The 18,085-nt window shown below is 47.0% G+C and overlaps 1 protein-coding gene across 4 annotated transcripts in view; it reads right to left on the bottom strand.

Annotated features, from left to right (window-relative positions):
* Positions 1 to 18,085, bottom strand: part of rundc3b (RUN domain containing 3b) — a 104,022-nt gene that overhangs the window by 35,228 nt on the left and 50,709 nt on the right. For all 4 annotated transcript variants that reach the window (XM_061955797.1, XM_061955804.1, XM_061955802.1 and 1 more), the window contains exons 5-7: positions 8,984 to 9,073; positions 5,299 to 5,379; positions 5,050 to 5,224 (exon numbers count right to left, since the gene is read on the bottom strand). In XM_061955797.1, coding sequence (XP_061811781.1) covers positions 5,050 to 5,224; positions 5,299 to 5,379; positions 8,984 to 9,073 — 346 coding nt within the window. The remainder of the gene's footprint in view (positions 1 to 5,049; positions 5,225 to 5,298; positions 5,380 to 8,983; positions 9,074 to 18,085) is intronic.

The following is an 18,085-nucleotide window of genomic DNA, read 5'->3' as shown; positions in this document are numbered from 1 at the left end:
GCAGTGTGTCGCGCCTCGCCAAGGAGCAGCGAGAATACCAAGAAGCGCATATGCCAAATTTTCAAAGAGAACGGCCTACGGATCACGATTGAAGCCAACAAGCAAACCGTCAACTTCCTTGACGTCACTTTCAACCTGAGAAATAACAGCTACCAACCATTCACGAAACCCAACACAACACTCCAATACGTGCACCATGACAGCAACCACCCACCCACCACCACGAAAAGAATACCTACCGGAATCAATAAAAGGCTATCGATGCTGTCATCTAGCAAAGCTGAATTTGACCAAGCAACCCCCCCGTACCAAAAAGCCCTTGATGAAAGCGGATACAATTTCACCCTCACCTATGAACCCACGCCAGGAAACCAGCCAAAAAAGAACAGAAAACGAAACGACATCATCTGGTACAACCCCCCATACAGCAAAAACGTCTCAACGAACATTGGACACAAATTCCTCAATCTGATTGACAAACACTTTCCCAAAGACAACACCCTAAGAAAAGTATTCAACAAGAACAACATTAAATTGAGCTACAGCTGCATGAACAATATACGACAAATCATCTCAAACCACAACAAAACAATTGCAAATGAGCCGTCGACCCCCAGACAGAGCGACTCCAATACCAACAAAGGATGTAACTGTCGAAAGAAACCTGATTGCCCCCTCAACGGGGGGTGCTTACAAACATCAGTTGTCTACCAATCTAAGGTAATACGCAAGGACATTAACACATCCGACACATATGTAGGATTAACCGAGGGAGAATTCAAAACCAGATGGAACAATCACAAGGCTTCTTTCAGGAACAAAAACCTGTGAAATACCAAAGAACTCAGCAAACACATTTGGGACCTCAAAGACAATAATGTTGAATATTCAATAACATGGCAAATTCTTGCATCCAGCACACCTTACAATAGTGGTAATAAAAGATGCAACCTATGCTTGAAAGAGAAACTGTTTATTATTTACCGTCCAGACCTGTCATCCCTCAACAAGCGCAGCAAAATTGTAACAACATGCCGCCATAGACGGAAACACCTCCTAGGTAACACATGAGCCAATCACCACGCCCCTAGGCCAGCCTGTACCCACCCACTCTGTGCCCTATATAAACCATGGTATGCGAATGCTCCCATTAAAATCTCCTGATGATTGAGGGTACCCCCCCTCATGAAACAGGCCTGTAGAGATGAAATAGTCTTGTGATTTTTTTTCCCACACATACATATATATATATATATATATATATATATATATATATATATATATATATATATATATATATATATATATATATATATATATATATATATGAAATACTTGACTTTTGGTGAATTATAGCTGTAAATATACTCCTCCCCTCTTAACCACGCCCCCCCCAATCTCCCGAATTCGGGGGTCTCAAGGTTGGCAAGTATGCTCGTACCGAAACGGTTTAATACAAATACACGTACCGTTACACCCCTAATAAATATATATACATATACATATATACATACAGTATATATACATACACATATACATCCATTTATATAGATATGTATATATGAAGCGATTCACTTCCTCTCTTGGGCATTCAAGCTGACCGCTGTGTTTGTCCCAGAGCAGCTGGTTGGCCACAGGTAGGGATTGGTAATGAAGGCCGCTCGCTTCCTTGCTTTCTTTCTTCCCCACCTCCCGTGCCACTATGCTCTACGGAGGGTCAGCAGCTTCTTCCGTAGGATATATGCAGCTCTACAAAGGGTTGTTTGTCCCCCATATATATATATATATATATACACATATATATATATATATATATATATATATATATATATATATATATATATATATATATATATAAAATATATATATATATATATATATATATATAAAAAAAATATATATATATATATATATATATATATATATATATACATATATATATGTATATATATATATAAAAAAAATAAAAAATAAAAAAAATATATATATATATACATATATATATATATACATATATATATATATATATATATGTATACATATATTAGGACAGTCAAACGATTAAAATATTTTATCACAATTAATCGCATTTTGTTCATACTTAACTCAAAATTAATCGGGATTAATCGCAGACACAGTCGTGGTCAAAAGTTTACATACACTTGTAAAGAAAATATTGTCATGGCTGTCTTGAGTGTCCAATAATTTCTACAACTCTTTTTTTTTTGATAGAGTGATTAGAGCACATACTTGTTTGTCACAAAAAACATTCATGAAGTTTGGTTCTTTTATGAATTTATTATGGGTCTACTGAATATGTGACCAAATCTGCTGGGTTAAAAGTATACAAACAGCAATGTTAATATTTGGTTACATGTCCCTTAGCAAGTTTCACTGCAATAAGGCGCTTTTGGTAGCCATCCACAAGCTTCTGGCAAGCTTCTGGTTGAATTTCTGACCACTCCTCTTGACAAAAATGGTGCAGTTCAGCTACATTTGTTGGTTTTCTGACATGGACTTGTGTCTTCAGCATTGTCTACAGTTCTCCACAGTGTTTATCGGTAAACCTCACCCACTCACAACTTCAAGACTAGTGCTGGCATGCCAGTGGATAGCCCGAGTTTTTAGCTCGGTAGTCAGCACACTCGCCTCTTATGTCGGCGGCATGGGTTTGTAGTCGTAGGAAGAACACAACGCAGCTGAGAAAGAGAGAGTACACTAACGCTACACTACGTCTGCTCTGAAGAAGGCTGAAGTGTCAACCTAAACTCCATCCATCCATCCATTTGCTTCCGCTTATCCAAGGTCAGGTCGCAGGGGCAGCAGCCTAAGCAGAGAAGCCCAGACTTCCCTTTCCCCAGCTACTTCGTCCAGCTCCTCCCGGTGGATCCCAAGGCTTTCCCAGGCCAGCCAGGAGACATAGTCTTCCCAACATGTCCTGGGTCTTCCCCGTGGCCTCCTACTGGCCGGATCGGCCCTACACTGCTGCACCTCCAGTCAACAGTCCGTAAAGCTGCTCAAGTATGCGGATGACACTACCCTCATCGGGCTCATTTCGGATGGCGATGAGTCCGCCTACAGGAGAGAGGTGGACCGGCTGGTGTCCTGGTGCAGCCTCAACAACCTGGAGCTGAACGCCCAGAAAACAGTGGAGATGATCATGGACTTCAGGAAAGTCACAGCCCCAACATCCCACCTCATCCTGATTAACTCTCCCACCCCCGTCTCCATTGTGGACTCCTTCCGTTTCTTGGGCACCACCATCACCCAGGACCTCAAGTGGGAGCCGACCATCAGCTCATCAAGAAGGCCCAGCAGAGGATGTACTTCCTGCAGCAGCTGAGGAAACTTAAGGTGCCATCATCGAGTCCATTCTCACCTCCTCCATCACAGTGTGGTTCCCCGGCGCCACAGTCCAGGATAAGCATCGACTGCAGCGCATCGTACGTGCTGCTGAGAAGGTGATTGGCTGCAAGCTCCCATCCCTCCAGGACCTGTTCTCCTCCAGGACGAGGAGGCGTGTGGGTCGGATCACAGCTGACTCTTCTCACCCTGGACACAAACTATTCTCTCCTCTCCCCTTAGGCAGGAGACTACGGTCCATCCAGACCCACACCTCCCGCCACCTGAACAGTTTTTTCCCCTCGGCCATCAGGCACATGAACAATAACAAGATCTGATAGCTCAGTTACAGCTCTTTTTATTACCAAATATGTGTTATATGTGTTTTATGTTGCACGATTGCACCAAGAAAAATTCCTAGTTTGTGAACCCGTTCTCAAACAAGGGCAATAAAAACTATTCTGATTTTGATTCTTATAAACATTGCCCCCGGATGGGCGGTTTGGGTGGCATCATGACGAGATGCCCAAACTACCTCATCTGGCTCCTCTCAATGTGGAGGAGCAGCGGCTTTACTTTGAGATCCTCCCAAATGACAGAGCTTCTTCCCCTATCTTTAAGAGAGAGCCCCACCACCCGACAGAGGAAACTAATTTTGGCCGCTTGTACCCGTGATCTTGTCCTTTCGGTCATAACCCATAGCTCATGACCATAGGTGAGGATGGAGCATAGATCGAGCGGTAAATTGAGAGCTTGCCTTCCGGCTCATATCCTTCATCACCACTACAGAGCGATAAAGGGTCCGCATTACTGAAGACGCCGCACCGATCCGCCGTCGATATCACAATCCACTCTTCCTTCACTCGTGAACAAGGCTCTGAGGTACTTGAACTCCTCCACTTGAGGCAAGATCTCTTCCCAAACCCAGAGATGGCACTCCACCCTTTTCCAGGCGAAAACCTTGGACTCGGACTTGGAGGTGCTGATTCTCATCCCAGTCGCGTCACACATTTGGCTGCGAACGGATCCAGTGAGAGCTGAAGATCCTGGCCAGATGAAGCCCTCAGGACCACATCTGCAAAAAGCAGAGACCAAATCCTGCAGCCACCAAACCAGATGCTCTCAACGCCCTTGACTACGTCTAGAAATTTTGTCCATAAAAGTTATGAACATAATCGGTGACAAAGGGCAGCCCTCGCGGAGTCCAATCCCGGTTGGTCTTAGGAAACCCTACTAGGGGGCATATAAGCCCGCGGACAACCTAGCTCTTAGGATCACTGGGACACACAAACTCCTCTACCACGATAAGGTGGCAGCTCAGAAAGGAGTAAACCTAAACTGTTAGCATATAAAAGGTATCTCTTACACAACAAAACTTTGTCTGCAAACAAGAATCTTACACCTACACTAAATTAATGAGTGTCCGTACATTAAGACATGGTTCGCAAACAGAGGCATAGTTGACGCAATCTAAAGTTTTGTAAACCTAAAGGTTTGTAAATAGAGAGGTTTGTTAATCGAGGTTCCACTGTACTACTGGAGCAAACAATTTCAAGCACTTTGCAGCAGAATTCAAAATAAAGTACTTTTAGGTAAGAACTCAGCTTTTGTCAAAAAGTTTCCTTGTGACATTTCCGAACGCCATCCAGGAAAATGTCATAGTGCATATTTAATTCAGGCATTTTTTTCATCTAGGATGTAACATACCTTCTGCTCCAGCGCCATGCGATTTTTCTGCTCCAGGCGCTTGCACTTGCTGACCAAGTTGCTCTGCTCGGTGAAGATGGAGGCGGCTGTGGCTATTTTGTCTGGCGTGCTGCTCTCGCTGCCACTGCTACCTAGCGTGCGCATCTCATCTTCGTCGCTGCTGATGCTGTCTGCGCTGCACACACGGGGGAACAACGCCGCTGTTGTCAACGCACACACTGCACACTCCACAGGGTGCACTGACAGTACCTTTGAGTAAACTTCAAGTAAGGCATGTAGTCGATCACTGCGGGGCCCCCGCCATCCATACCCTCTCCCTTCAGACAGAAGCTAAAAGGGACAAGACGGGATAGTTGATGGTAGAACATGGGAGATAAAGTGCAGAATTTGACTTTATTTGTCTTTCAAAAAACGGACTATTCCCCCAATCCGCGCCATTTGCTTGTTGTAACTAACTTTAAATCTGATGATACACATTAGGTTTTCAAGAATAGCCATACTTTGATACCATCACGCAAAAAAATATCTATACCTGCTTTTTTCAGTATCGTTACCGAATACTGTACAATACTCTTCAAGCCGTGTCTATTCTTGGCATGTAAGGACTGAGCAGTCGCAGAACACCTCCTGTCTCAAAAACAGCCAGTGTTTCCATTTATTTATTTGTGTCAGGCTGCCACAAATGCGGATTTGTCACTTTCGTTTCGCCCTCGCTCATAAGCAAATGATACTAGAACCGTGGCCGTATGCATCGTAAACCTCATACACACCTGCTTTGCAATACAAAATTTAGCAAAAGGCATCTATAGTGGCATTGGCGATGAGCTCTTAGCATTAAAAGTGCAATGAGAGGAGGAAGTGAAAAAGAAGAGTGTGTCTTGTGTCATACATTTTTTCGTTAATATAGTCCGGTTTTGAAAGACGAAATAGTCACTGTGAAAGTGAGAGTAAAGATCCACCTCCACAAGCCCAGACAGTGTATATATTAGAGATGCGCGGATAGGCAATTATTTCATCCGCAACCGCATCAGAAAGTCGTCAACCATCCGCAATCCACCCGATCTAACATTTGATCAGAACCGCATCCGCCCGCCATCCGCCCGCACCCGCCCGTTGTTATATATCTAATATAGACGATGCAAGGCATTAGTGAGGTTATAAAGCTTTTGCCTGTTAAAGAAAGGAGACTGATCCAATGCAGCATTCGCGTGCCACGCTGTCACGACCCAGACGCACACCAGTGCGCAATCATATGGGAGCCGCGCTGAGCGCACCTCCAAGCGCGTCTCGCTGCCGGCGACAGCCGGGTATATGGGCCCGACGCTCCAGCGCCATCCATTTTCAGGGCTAGTTGATTCGGCAGGTGGGTTGTTACACACTCCTTAGCGGGTTCCAACTTCCATGGCCACCGTCCTAGCTGCTGTCTGTATCAACCAGGGTGAGCCCCACCCCTTTCGTGAGCGCACTGAGCGCGGAGTGACCCCTGTTACGCGGGGCGCGTAACAGGGGTCACTCCGCAACAGGGGTGGCGGGCAGGTAAGCTGCGCGGGCGGAGCGCGCGGAGTGACCCCTGTTACGAGCCCCCGGCCACGGGGGTGGCGGGCAGGTAAGCTGCTTACCTGCTGCGCGTGACGCCGGCCGCGGCGAAGGCGGACGAGGCGGGGTGTCGGTGCGGTGGGCGCGGTGGTGACCCTGGACGTGCGTCGGGCCCTTCTCGCGGATCGCCTCAGCTACGGCTCCCGGTGGGGCCCTCTCGGGGGAAGGGGCCTCGGTCCCAGACCCCGGCGAGGCGTCGGGGGCCTTCTCCGCTCCGTAAAAGTGTCCATCTCTTTTTCTTTTTTTCTTCTGTTGTGGCATATGCTGCAGGTGCCTGCTCGTTTTTCGTATGTGGGTAACAACATTTAACTATGTATATATATTTCCGAATTGGTTTAACTGCCACCCGCCTGAATCTATTTAAAATCTAATTTTTTTTAATTTCAATCGCCCGACCCGACCCGACCCGACCCGCTGATAAAATCGAATTTTTTAAAATTTCATCCGCCCGATTCGCGGATAATCCGCGGACTCCGCGGTTGTGCCCGCAAACCGCGCATCTCTAGTATATATATATATATATATATATATATATTTATATTTATATACACAGTCGTGGTCAAACGTTTATATACACTTGTCAAGAACATAAGGTCATGGCTTTAATTTTCCTGAGGGAACTCTCCTGAAGGAATAAAGTACTATCTATCTATCTATCTATCTATCTGTCTTGGGTTTCCAATCATTTCTACAACTCTTATTTTTTTGTGATAGAGTGATTGGACCACATACTTTTTTGTCACAAAAACATTCATGAAGTTTGGTTCTTTTATGAATTTATTATGGGTCTACTAAAAATGTGACCAAATATGCTGGGTCAAAAGTATACATACAGCAATGTTAATATTTGGTTACATGTCCCTTGGCAAGTTTCACTGCAATAAGGCGTTTGAACACCCTACTGTGCCCAAGACTCAACCTCCGGGCTGATGATTTTAGGTTGTCCTGAAGAATTTGGAGGTAATCCTCCTTTTACATTGTCCCATTTATCCAATCCAATTCAATCCACTTTATTTATATAGCACATTTAAACAACAAAATGTTTCCAAAGTGCTGCAAAACAATTAACTCTCTGTATAGCACCAGTTCCATTGGCAGCAAAACAGGCCCAGAGCATAATACTACCACCATCATGGTTGATGGTATGATTGGTGTTCCTGGGATTAAAGGCCTCACCTTTTCTCCTCCAAACAGCTACATTTTTGTTTCATCTGACCACACCATTCATAATTCTGAATATTTTCAAATGCCAAACTTGCACACTTTTTTCCCCATTAAATTGTTGAAGTACAGGCAGCACGGTGAAACAGGGGTTAGTGCTGGCGCCTCACAATAAGAAGGTCCTGGGTTCGATCCCCAGGCTCAGGGTCTTTCTGTGTGGAGTTTGCATGTTGTCATGACTGTGTGGGTTCCCTCTGGGTACTCTGGCTGATTGGCAACACTAAATTGACCCGAGTGTGTGAATGTGAGTGTGAATATTGTCTGTGTACCTGTGTTGGCCCTGCGATGAGGTGGCCACGTGTCCAGGGTTTACCCCGCCTTCCACCCGAATGCAGCTGGGATAGGCTTCGGCCATCCCTGCGACCCCAAGAAGGACAAGCTGTTGTGTTTTTAGTGTGTTCCTGCCTTCTCCTTGTCTGCACCTGTGTTTTTTAGTGATTCATCCTCTGCGAGGGGCGGACCTTGTGGCACACCTGCTCGCAATTAGCTCGCCAGTATTTAGGCTCGTCACCCACAGCTTGACCTTGCCGGTTAATGTTTCCTGAACCCCGCACGTGCATGTGCCTGCTTCGCCTCGTCAGTCTTGGTACGTTGCCTTTTCTTAGTCCTGTTAATCTTAACCTCTTTGTGTTTGTTTCTTAGCCTCCTTGATTTAAAGAGGACTTATGCTGTGCTTAGTGTGCCCTGGCTTTTTCCCCGCCGACCACTGAAAACCTGTTTTGTTAGTATTCATGGTGTGCACTTCTGTCCCATCGCCTTTTGTTACCCCTTTTTGGACTTACTCCATTTTTCCTTTTTTGTATTCAATCTTGCCTCCCGTCTCTGCATCCCGGGGTCACACCCTTGATCAATTCATAACACAAGCGATAGAAAATAGATGGATGGATGGATTGTTGCAGTACAAAATATGAATCAAATTAAATTCAAAAAGTATACAAAGAATTTCACATAACTAAAAAAAAGTGTCAACAAATTTTGTTATTGGGAGGCAATGCAAATAATACAACAATTTAGGTAACAATACTCTTTTGCCCCTTCTCCAGGACAATCACCTCCTAATCTATTCCACTCAACAACCTCACTGGACAAAATAAATTATGTAGAAGAGCATCAATACCTGAAGTCGATGGTGTTGAGTGCGATGAGCGTGTCCGCTAGAAGCCCCGCCTCCTCTCCCAGCATGATCGCTCCTTCCTCGTAAAACCTCCTGCAAGAAGTTTGCTAGCGTTACAACTAATTGCTAGTTACCTAACTCGTTTAAGTCCACATCCCTCATACTAACCTGAAATAGCTTTGACGATGTCAACCACACTTTTGTACAAGTGCAAATCTTTCTTCTACTGGCTAACAATAAAAACATTAATAACTGAATAGGCTGTGCATGTAGTTTTCCCGTTCTCTAAACGATTCACCACTGCATTTGTCCACATAAAATTTGAGACCCAAGGGGGTCATTTCTTTGTACATTTAGTTCGACATTTGTTGGAGAAACAATAACTTGGTCATTAAATTAAATTTTTTTACAAAAGCAGATTTGTGATTATGTCAACATTGAACCATTGCTTTAGGGCTGGGCGATATGGCCTTTTATTAATATCTCGATATGTTTAGGCCATGTCACAATACACAATATATATCTCGCTATTTTGCCTTCGCCTTAAATTAACACTTGATGCATATAATCACACCAGTATGATGATTCTATGTGTCTACTTTAAAACATTCTTGCTCATACTGCATTAATATATGCTCATTTTAAACTTTCATGCAGAAAGGGAAATCACAACTAAATCAATTTACCAAAACTGTATTTATTAAACAGTTATTAAGCAGTGGCACAAACATTCATCCATCCATCCATCCATCCATCTTCTTCCGCTTATCTGAGGTCGGGTCGCGGGGGCAGCAGCCTAAGCAGGGAAGCCCAGACTTCCCTCTCCCCAGCCACTTCGTCCAGCTCTTCCTGTGGGACCCCGAGGCGTTCCCAGGCCAGCCGGGAGACATAGTCTTCCCAACGTGTCCTGGGTCTTCCCCGCGGCCTCCTACCGGTCGGACGTGCCCTAAACACCTCCCTAGGGAGGCGTTCGGGTGGCATCCTGACCAGATGCCCGAACCACCTCATCTGGCTCCTCTCGATGTGGAGGAGCAGCGGCTTTACTTTGAGCTGCCCCCGGATGGCAGAGCTTCTCACCCTATCTCTAAGGGAGAGCCCCGCCACCCGGCGGAGGAAACTAATTTCGGCCGCTTGTACCCGTGATCTTGTCCTTTCGGTCATAACCCAAAGCTCATGACCATAGGTGAGGATGGGAACGTAGATCGACCGGTAAATTGAGAGCTTTGCCTTCCGGTTCAGCTCCTTCTTCACCACAACGGGTCGATACAGCGTCCGCATTACTGAAGACGCCGCACCGATCCGCCTGTCGATCTCACGATCCACTCTTCCCTCACTCGTGAACAAGACTCCGAGGTACTTGAACTCCTCCACTTGGGGCAAGATCTTCTCCTCAACCCGGAGATGGCACTCCACCCTTTTCCGGGCGAGAACCATGGACTCGGACTTAGAGGTGCTGATTCTCATCCCAGTCGCTTCACACTCGGCTGCGAACCGATCCAGTGAGAGCTGAAGATCCTGGCCAGATGAAGCCATCAGGACTAAGGCTGCAGCTAACGATTATTTTTCTATCGATTAATCTATAGATTATTTTTTTTCCGATTAATCGGTTAATCTATAGATTATTTTTTTCGATTAATCTATAGATTATTTTTCCTTTTACCGATTATTTTTTTATTTAAAAAGAAGATGAAAAAATAAATGTAGGCCAGTTTTTTCAAAAGGCATGGCTTTTATTTACAAAAAAAAAAGTATGGCCACTCAGTCAACATTGACAACAACATGACAAAATATTCTGTAACAATGTAAACATTTAAAACTTTTAACATTTAACAAAATTAAAAGTAGCATATTTGCTTTTTAATGTGCAAATATAAAATAAACATACAGTGAAAATCTTAATATTCTGCAATAGTATAAGCATTTCAAAAGTAAAAGTATTGCTTATTTTGCTTTAAAATGTGCAAAAATAAAGATAAACATTATTTCCTTGAATTGGCGCCGGGTATATAGTATTCGCATGCCTCGAATTACTGGTCAGACTCGTTTCGCAAAATAATTAGAGCATGCTTGGCCTTACCGCCGGCTCAGGATTAGCGCCGGATCAAACTCGTTTCGCAAAATATTAATTTTATTAGCGCATGTCTAGAATTTTCGCCGGGTCAAACTCATTTCCCAAAATAATTAGCATATGTCTAGAACTTCCGCTGGGTCAAACTCGTCACGTCATGAGTGACACTTCACCTGTCATCATTTTCAAAATGGAGGAGGCTGATTTCAATCATTTGAAATCGCATAAAGGGAAGAAGATTAAGAGCTATTCAGTAGGATTTAAGGTCCAAGCTTTTGAATATGCTAAAAAGAACAGTAAGCAGCTATGTTTTATTAATATACCGTAGCTGCGTGTGTCAAATATGAGTCATTAAATGACTCCCGCCTCCTGGTGGTAGAGGGCGCTAGTGATCCTTCTTGCAACTACCGGTACTGCAGAAGACCTGTGCTGCAGAAGAAGACAACAAGCAACAAGAGTGAGCAGCGATCGTTTGCTTGCACTTTTAACATTGAGGATTACATATCTAAAATAAAACAGTTTTCTAAACTGGACTTTCAATCGAAGCAGGAGGTAATACTTAAAGGAATATCTCCATCGAGACAGAGAGACTTTTAAAACTGAAGAAAGATAAGGAAGACTTCTATAAACAAGTTATCGATGCTTTTGATCAGAAGCAGCTGCGCATGGACTCATAAGTAAAGGTAAGACCATAATAACGTTTTTTGTATTAAATGTGCTTTTCATGATGGTATCCTTACATCACTCAAATTTATAAGCGCAGGCCTAAATTTACCTCACGCCTTTTAGTAAGCGCAGGAGTGAGAAGAGGTTTTAAATTAATTAGCACCCCGGCGGCTATTCAAGTATGCGACGCGTAAAAAACGGTGTCGACGTATTTACGTAATCGATGACGTCGACTACGTCGACGCGTCGTTTCAGCCCTAATCAGGACCACATCATCTGCAAAAAGCAGAGACCTAATCCTGCAGCCACCAAACCAGATCCCCTCAACGCCTTGACTGCGCCTAGAAATTCTGTCCATAAAAGTTATGAACAGAATCGGTGACAAAGGGCAGCCTTGGCGGAGTCCAACCCTCCCTGGAAACGTGTCCGACTTACTGCCGGCAATGCGGACCAAGCTCTGGCACTGAGCATACAGGGAGCGGACTGCCACAATCAGACAGTCCGACATTCATGTCATTTCCAAAACAGAAAGTGCAAGATTGTCAGAGACATTTTAAAACAAGCTATACGTGCACTTTTGTGAATGATGTCACAAAGATGACATATCAAAACAACACTAAATTAAAGTGCACTTTTTGTACAGAACGCTATTGTACATAATAGTTTAAAACAAATAAAGTGCACTTTTGTGCATGATGTCACACAAGATATTTCAATAACTGTCAAATAAAAATGCATAATAGGAAATCAAATGGTGTTTGTCCTTCGCTATGTGGTAGGTTACTGTGGACGTTATCTCCTTCTGTTGTTGACTTTTTTTTCATACTGTGTTGTTCTGGAAATGGTTGCTTGGGCATTTTGTTGGTGTGGCACCGGCCGGATATGTTGACATGCAGAGTTTCAAGCACTCTTCATTCTCTAGCGGGTGACTTTTCAAATGATGCTACACATTAGCAGTAGGTGCTACTTTTTGTAGCAACGCTTTTGCCACATAAATGTTCAACATATTCCCGGTTGAAGCCAAACCACCGCCAGACGATGGACCCCGTGCTTTTTTTCTTGGTAATTAATTCTTCCTCCATTTGTTACCAGATTCGCACCTTCTCTCTCTCGTATTACCACCCGCACCGCACCGTTAGCTTCACAGCTAATGTTACCATGTCGCTATCTCTCTGCTCCGCGGGAGCGTGTGACGTTGCACACGTGACGTATGTAAGAAGGTGCGCTTGTTTTAAGTCTCTGTGAGAAGGAGAGACAAGAAAGAGTGGGAAACGCATGCAGTGTAATGCCCGCGACTAAAAGCAACTGCGTGAGAACGTATACTCGAATATCACGATATAGTCATTTTCTATATCGCACAGAGACAAACCCGCGATATATCAAGTATATCGATATATCGCCCAGCCCTATATTGCTTTTCTTCAAATTTTCTGCATAAGCCCCCAATTTTTTGTATTCTTAAAGCAGTACATTTCTCAGACGTTCTTTCTTCCCTCTTTCCACAATAACAACACCCATTGATTTTTTTTAAATAGTTTCGAAAATCATCACCCATTCTGCTTAAGTCTCTCGCCAAAGTCACAAGTAAATGTGCAAGCAATGACTAGTTTTAGTTATGGTGACAACCGCTTATGTCAATGTTGCTTATGGCCAATTTGAGGATTGCCATATAATGATATACATCGTAATACAAAATATCCGTATCTTATCCCAATTGTCTATTGTACGATATAATACTGTGGAAGGGGCGTGGTCCACGCGTCACCTGCGGGCGGGACATGAGCAGGAGTCGGCTGTGAAGCAGATGGCAGGTGAGTGAATATCTCAGCTGGAACGAGTTATCTAATCACCTGTTTCTTTATTAGCAGTGTTGGTGACTGCAGGAGGGGAGCTGAAAAGCCAGAAAAGGAAAGAGGAAAGAATTTTGGGAGAGAAGCAAAGACGAGGAAAGACTTTCTGATATCGAAAATAAAACATTGTAACCTTGGCAACCCGCCTGTCCCCGTCTATCGGCCCTGACAAGAACCCTGCGACACGCACCTGTCACATTTTGCGCCCAACAAAGCAAGGACCGAGGAAGAGATGTCAGCCCCAACCCCCCTGGAAGCGCTCGGAAGAGTGTTGGCGGAGGTGTCAGCGGCCAGCCAGCAACAGATGGAGACGGGCCGCCAGCAGACCCAGATCCTGCAGGTGCTGGTGAGCCAGGCGGGAGGAGCCGCAAAGGCGGGAAAGACAGCCGCCATGCAGCGGATGACGGAAGGCGAAGACCCACTGGTGTTCTTCGACCTCTTCGAGGCCACGGCAGCAGCGTGTGACTGGCCAGACACCGAGTGGGGGGTTAAGCTGCGCATAGTCTCCCAGCAGAAGCCTGGGTGCACTTCCCCAACCTCCGGCAGAACGGCCCATCCCAGCCCCGCGGAGATGACTCGCGCAACCGGAGGGGGTGGCCTGGACCCACGAGCAGGTTCCTGGCCCGGACATGGCCACCTCACACCACAACCATTCCAGCCAACAGCAATATCAAGGGGGGTTTGAGGGGTTGTAACATTCCCTATGCTCCTTCGTTTCAGGGTACCAGCGCTGCTGAGAGGGGGCTTCCCCCGCAGAAGGCACCTCGAGCACCAGGGCCGGTGTGCTGGGGGTGCGGACAACCCGGTCATGTGAGGCGAGACTGCTCCCTGATGGAGGTGGGACAGGTGATGCGGGTTGTCGGTCCCCCAGCGCCCTCCCACGATCCAGGGGAGACGTATTGTGTCCCGGTAAGGGTACAAGGGAGTACAATGGTGGATTCGGGCTGTAGACAGTCCATGATCTACCAAAACCTGGTTCGACCCGGTGCACTGAGGCATGCGACAGGGGGGAAAATAAGGTGTATTCATGGGGATGTGCACACGTATCCCATTGTGCCAGTTGAAATTTGGTATCAGGGACAAAAGCATAGTGTCAAGGTTGCTGTAAGCGCGCACCTTGCGCATCCCATAATATTAGGGACAAATTGGCCGGGATTTAATCTTCTAGTGACGCAACGTGTGGGGATGCGTTCACGGGGTGTAGGAAAGGGGAGTATCCGCGCGGTTCTCAGTGGCGACGCGGGTTCATCCGATACTGCCGAGCGGGAACCAGCAGGGGCTACGCGGGAAGCCAACCAGGGGCCCCATTGGCACCCTACGGAGGATTTCCCCTCGAGCAGTCCCGTGATGAAAACTTGCGCACGGCCTGGGACCAGGTGGATTACATCGACGGTCAGCTGGTGCACCCGGGAAAAGTGTGGGTATTCCCCCACTTTTCGATTATTAGAGACAGGTTATACCGAGTGAGCCGTGACACTCACACCGGAGAAGAATTCACCCAGGAAATGGTTTTCCAGGCGTCGCATTTTAATCCCATGTCTGGCCACATGGGCTACGATAAGACACTCAATCGGGTCATGGCCCAATTCTATTGGCTGGGCATTCGGGCAGACGTGGGCCGCTGGTGCGCTGCCTGCCCGGACTGCCAGCTGGTGAATCCAGCGGCCATCCTGAAGGCGCCCTTGCGCCCATTGCCGCTTATGGAGGTCCCATTCGAGAGAATTGGGATGGACCTCATCGGACCATTTCACCCGAGCACACGGGGATATCGCTTTGTGTTAGTCCTGGTGGATTACGCAAGGCGCTATCCCGAAGCAGTGCCCCTGCGCTCCATCTCCGCCATGAGTGTGGCGCAAGCTCTGTTTCAGGTCATCTCCCGAGTCGGAATCCCGAAAAAGATTCTGACTGACCAGGGCACGTCCTTTATGTCACGCACGATAAAGGAACTATACGGGTTACTGGGAATGAAAGCGATCCGCACCAGTGTGTACCACCCACAAACAGACGGGCTGGTGGAGCGGTTAAACAAGACGCTGAAAACCATGATCCGTAAGTTTACGCACAAGGACAAACCAAATTGGGATAAATGGCTGGATCCCCTAATGTTTGCGATGCGGGAGGTACCTCAGGCCTCCATAGGCTTTACGCCTTTTGAGCTATTGTACGGCCGGAGGCCGCGCGGAGTGCTGGACATAATTAAGGAAAGCTGGGAGGAGGGTCTGAGCTCCAGCAAAAACGAAATTCAGTACGTCATGGACATGCGAGCAAAACTCCACACGGTGGGGCACTTGTCACGCGAGAATTTGCTCCGCGCCCAGGAACGTCAGCAGCGCACGTATAACAAGGGGACTTGGCTAAGAAAATTTTCACCAGGAGAAAAAGTGCTTGTATTACTCCCAACTTCCAGCTCCAAATTACTTGCGCGGTGGCAAGGTCCTTTTGAGGTCACACGGCAAGTGGGTGATGTGGACTACGAGGTTCGGCGCTCGGACCGGGGTGGAGGCACACAAATTTACCATCTAAACCTACAAGGCATGGAGGGAGGCAGAGCCTGTTTCCATGGTGACGGTAGTGAGGGAGGAGGAGGAGTAGGGGCCAGAGGTCCGGCGCTCTGCCCCGCCCCCTCATCTGCCCTGTGACAACCAACTCACGTTAGCGCAGAAAGCGGATGTTACTAAGCTGCAGCGGCGCTTTTCTGATGTGTTCTCCTCTCGGCCCGGCCGCACGAACCTCATTCAACATCATATTGAGACCAGCGTTACAGTGCGATCTCGGCCATACAGGAACACAAGCGCAAAGTAGCTCGGGAAGAATTAAAATCCATGCTGGAGTTGGGTGTAATAGATTAATCCCACAGTGCGTGGTGCATCCCCATCGTTCTGGTAGGGAAGAAGGATGGGTCGGTGCGCTTCTGTGTGGATTACCGCAAGGTGAATGAAATATCACGTTTCGACGCGTACCCAATGCCTCGGGTCGACGAGCTTCTGGATCGGCTAGGCACTGCTCGTTTTTTCACGACACTGGATTTAACCAAGGGCTACTGGCAGATTCCTTTATCACCAGAGGCCCGGGGAAAAACGGCCTTCTCCATTCGGAAGGTTTATACCAGTTTGTGACACTTCCGTTTGGTTTGTTCGGTGCGCCCGCCACGTTCCAGCGCCTCATGGACCGAGTGCTGCGCCCTCACGCGGTATACGCGGCGCCGTATTTGGATGACGTCATCATCCAGAGTGGCAGCTGGGAAGAACATATGTGGCGGGTGGGAGCGGTGCTCGAGTCCCTGAGGCAAAGTGTGCAGTTGGCCGGAGGTAGGTACAGTATCTGGGGGACAGGTGCGGCCGCAGATGGACAAGACAGCGGCTATCGCAACCTGTCCACCTCCCAAGACAAAAAAAGAGGTGAGGCAGTTTTTGGGGCTGGCAGGCTACAACCGCCGGTTCATTCCCCGATTTGCAGACCTGACCAGCCCACTGACTGACCTCACCCGAAAAGGGGCTGCAGATCTGGTCCAGTGGACGGAGCAGTGCCAGCGGGTGTTTGAGAAGGTAAAGAAAGCACTCTGCGAGGAGCCGGTACTGTGCATGCTTAACTTTGCCGTCCCCTTCTGTCTGCAGGCGGACGTGTCGGACAAGGGGCTGGGGGCGGTGCTGTCCCAGCGAGTGGGGGGCGTCGACGCCTCGTCCTGTACATCAGCCGAAAACTCTCGGACCGAGAGGCGAGGTACAGTACGGTAGAGAGGGAGTGCCTCGCCATCCGGTGGGCGGTCGGGGCCCTCCGGTACTACCTGTTGGGGCGAGCCTTCAGCCTCTGCTCGGACCACAAACCGCTCCAATGGCTCCACCGCATGAAGGATGCCAACGCGAGGATCACCCGGTGGTACCTCGCGTTGCAGCCCTACAACTTCCAGGTGGCCGTGGCCGACTTCCTCGGTGGAGGCTTGTGGAAGGGGCGTGGTTCACGCGTCACCTGCGGGCAGGGCATGTGCAGGAGCCGGCTGTGAAGCAGACGGCAGGTGAGTGAATATCTCAGCTGGAACGAGTTATCTAATCACCTGTCTCTTTATTAGCAGCGCTGGTGACCGCAGGAGGGGAGCTGAAAAGCCAGAAAAGGAAAGAGGAAAGACTTTTGGGAGAGAAGCAAAGACGAGAAAAGACTTTGTGGTATCCAAAATAAAACATTGTAACCTTGGCAACTCGCCTGGCTCCGTCTATCGGTCCTGACAAGAACCCTGCGACACACACCAGTCACAAATAAGTTTACATCGGAATGTTAACGTCTGGGCTGCGTCTAAAGTAACTGCAGCATTTTTATGTCACAGCAAGAACCTTACGGCTAGAGCTGTCAGGAACACAGATGTCAACAGCGAAGCAGAGCCGAAAAGCACAATGAAAGCTAAACCAACAAAACTCAAAGAGTGGTGCCAAAAAAAGGAAAAATAACCTCCTTTTTGTTTGAATTTTAAAGAAGTCCGACATGGACCAAAAAACGGCAATCTGCAAAATATGGAGACAACAAATTGTG

Source organism: Nerophis lumbriciformis, linkage group LG04 (assembly GCF_033978685.3).
Source record: "Nerophis lumbriciformis linkage group LG04, RoL_Nlum_v2.1, whole genome shotgun sequence".
Lineage (NCBI taxonomy): Eukaryota > Metazoa > Chordata > Actinopteri > Syngnathiformes > Syngnathidae > Nerophis > Nerophis lumbriciformis.
Note: the sequence above shows the minus strand (reverse complement) of the source record. Positions and strands in the feature narration are given on the sequence as shown.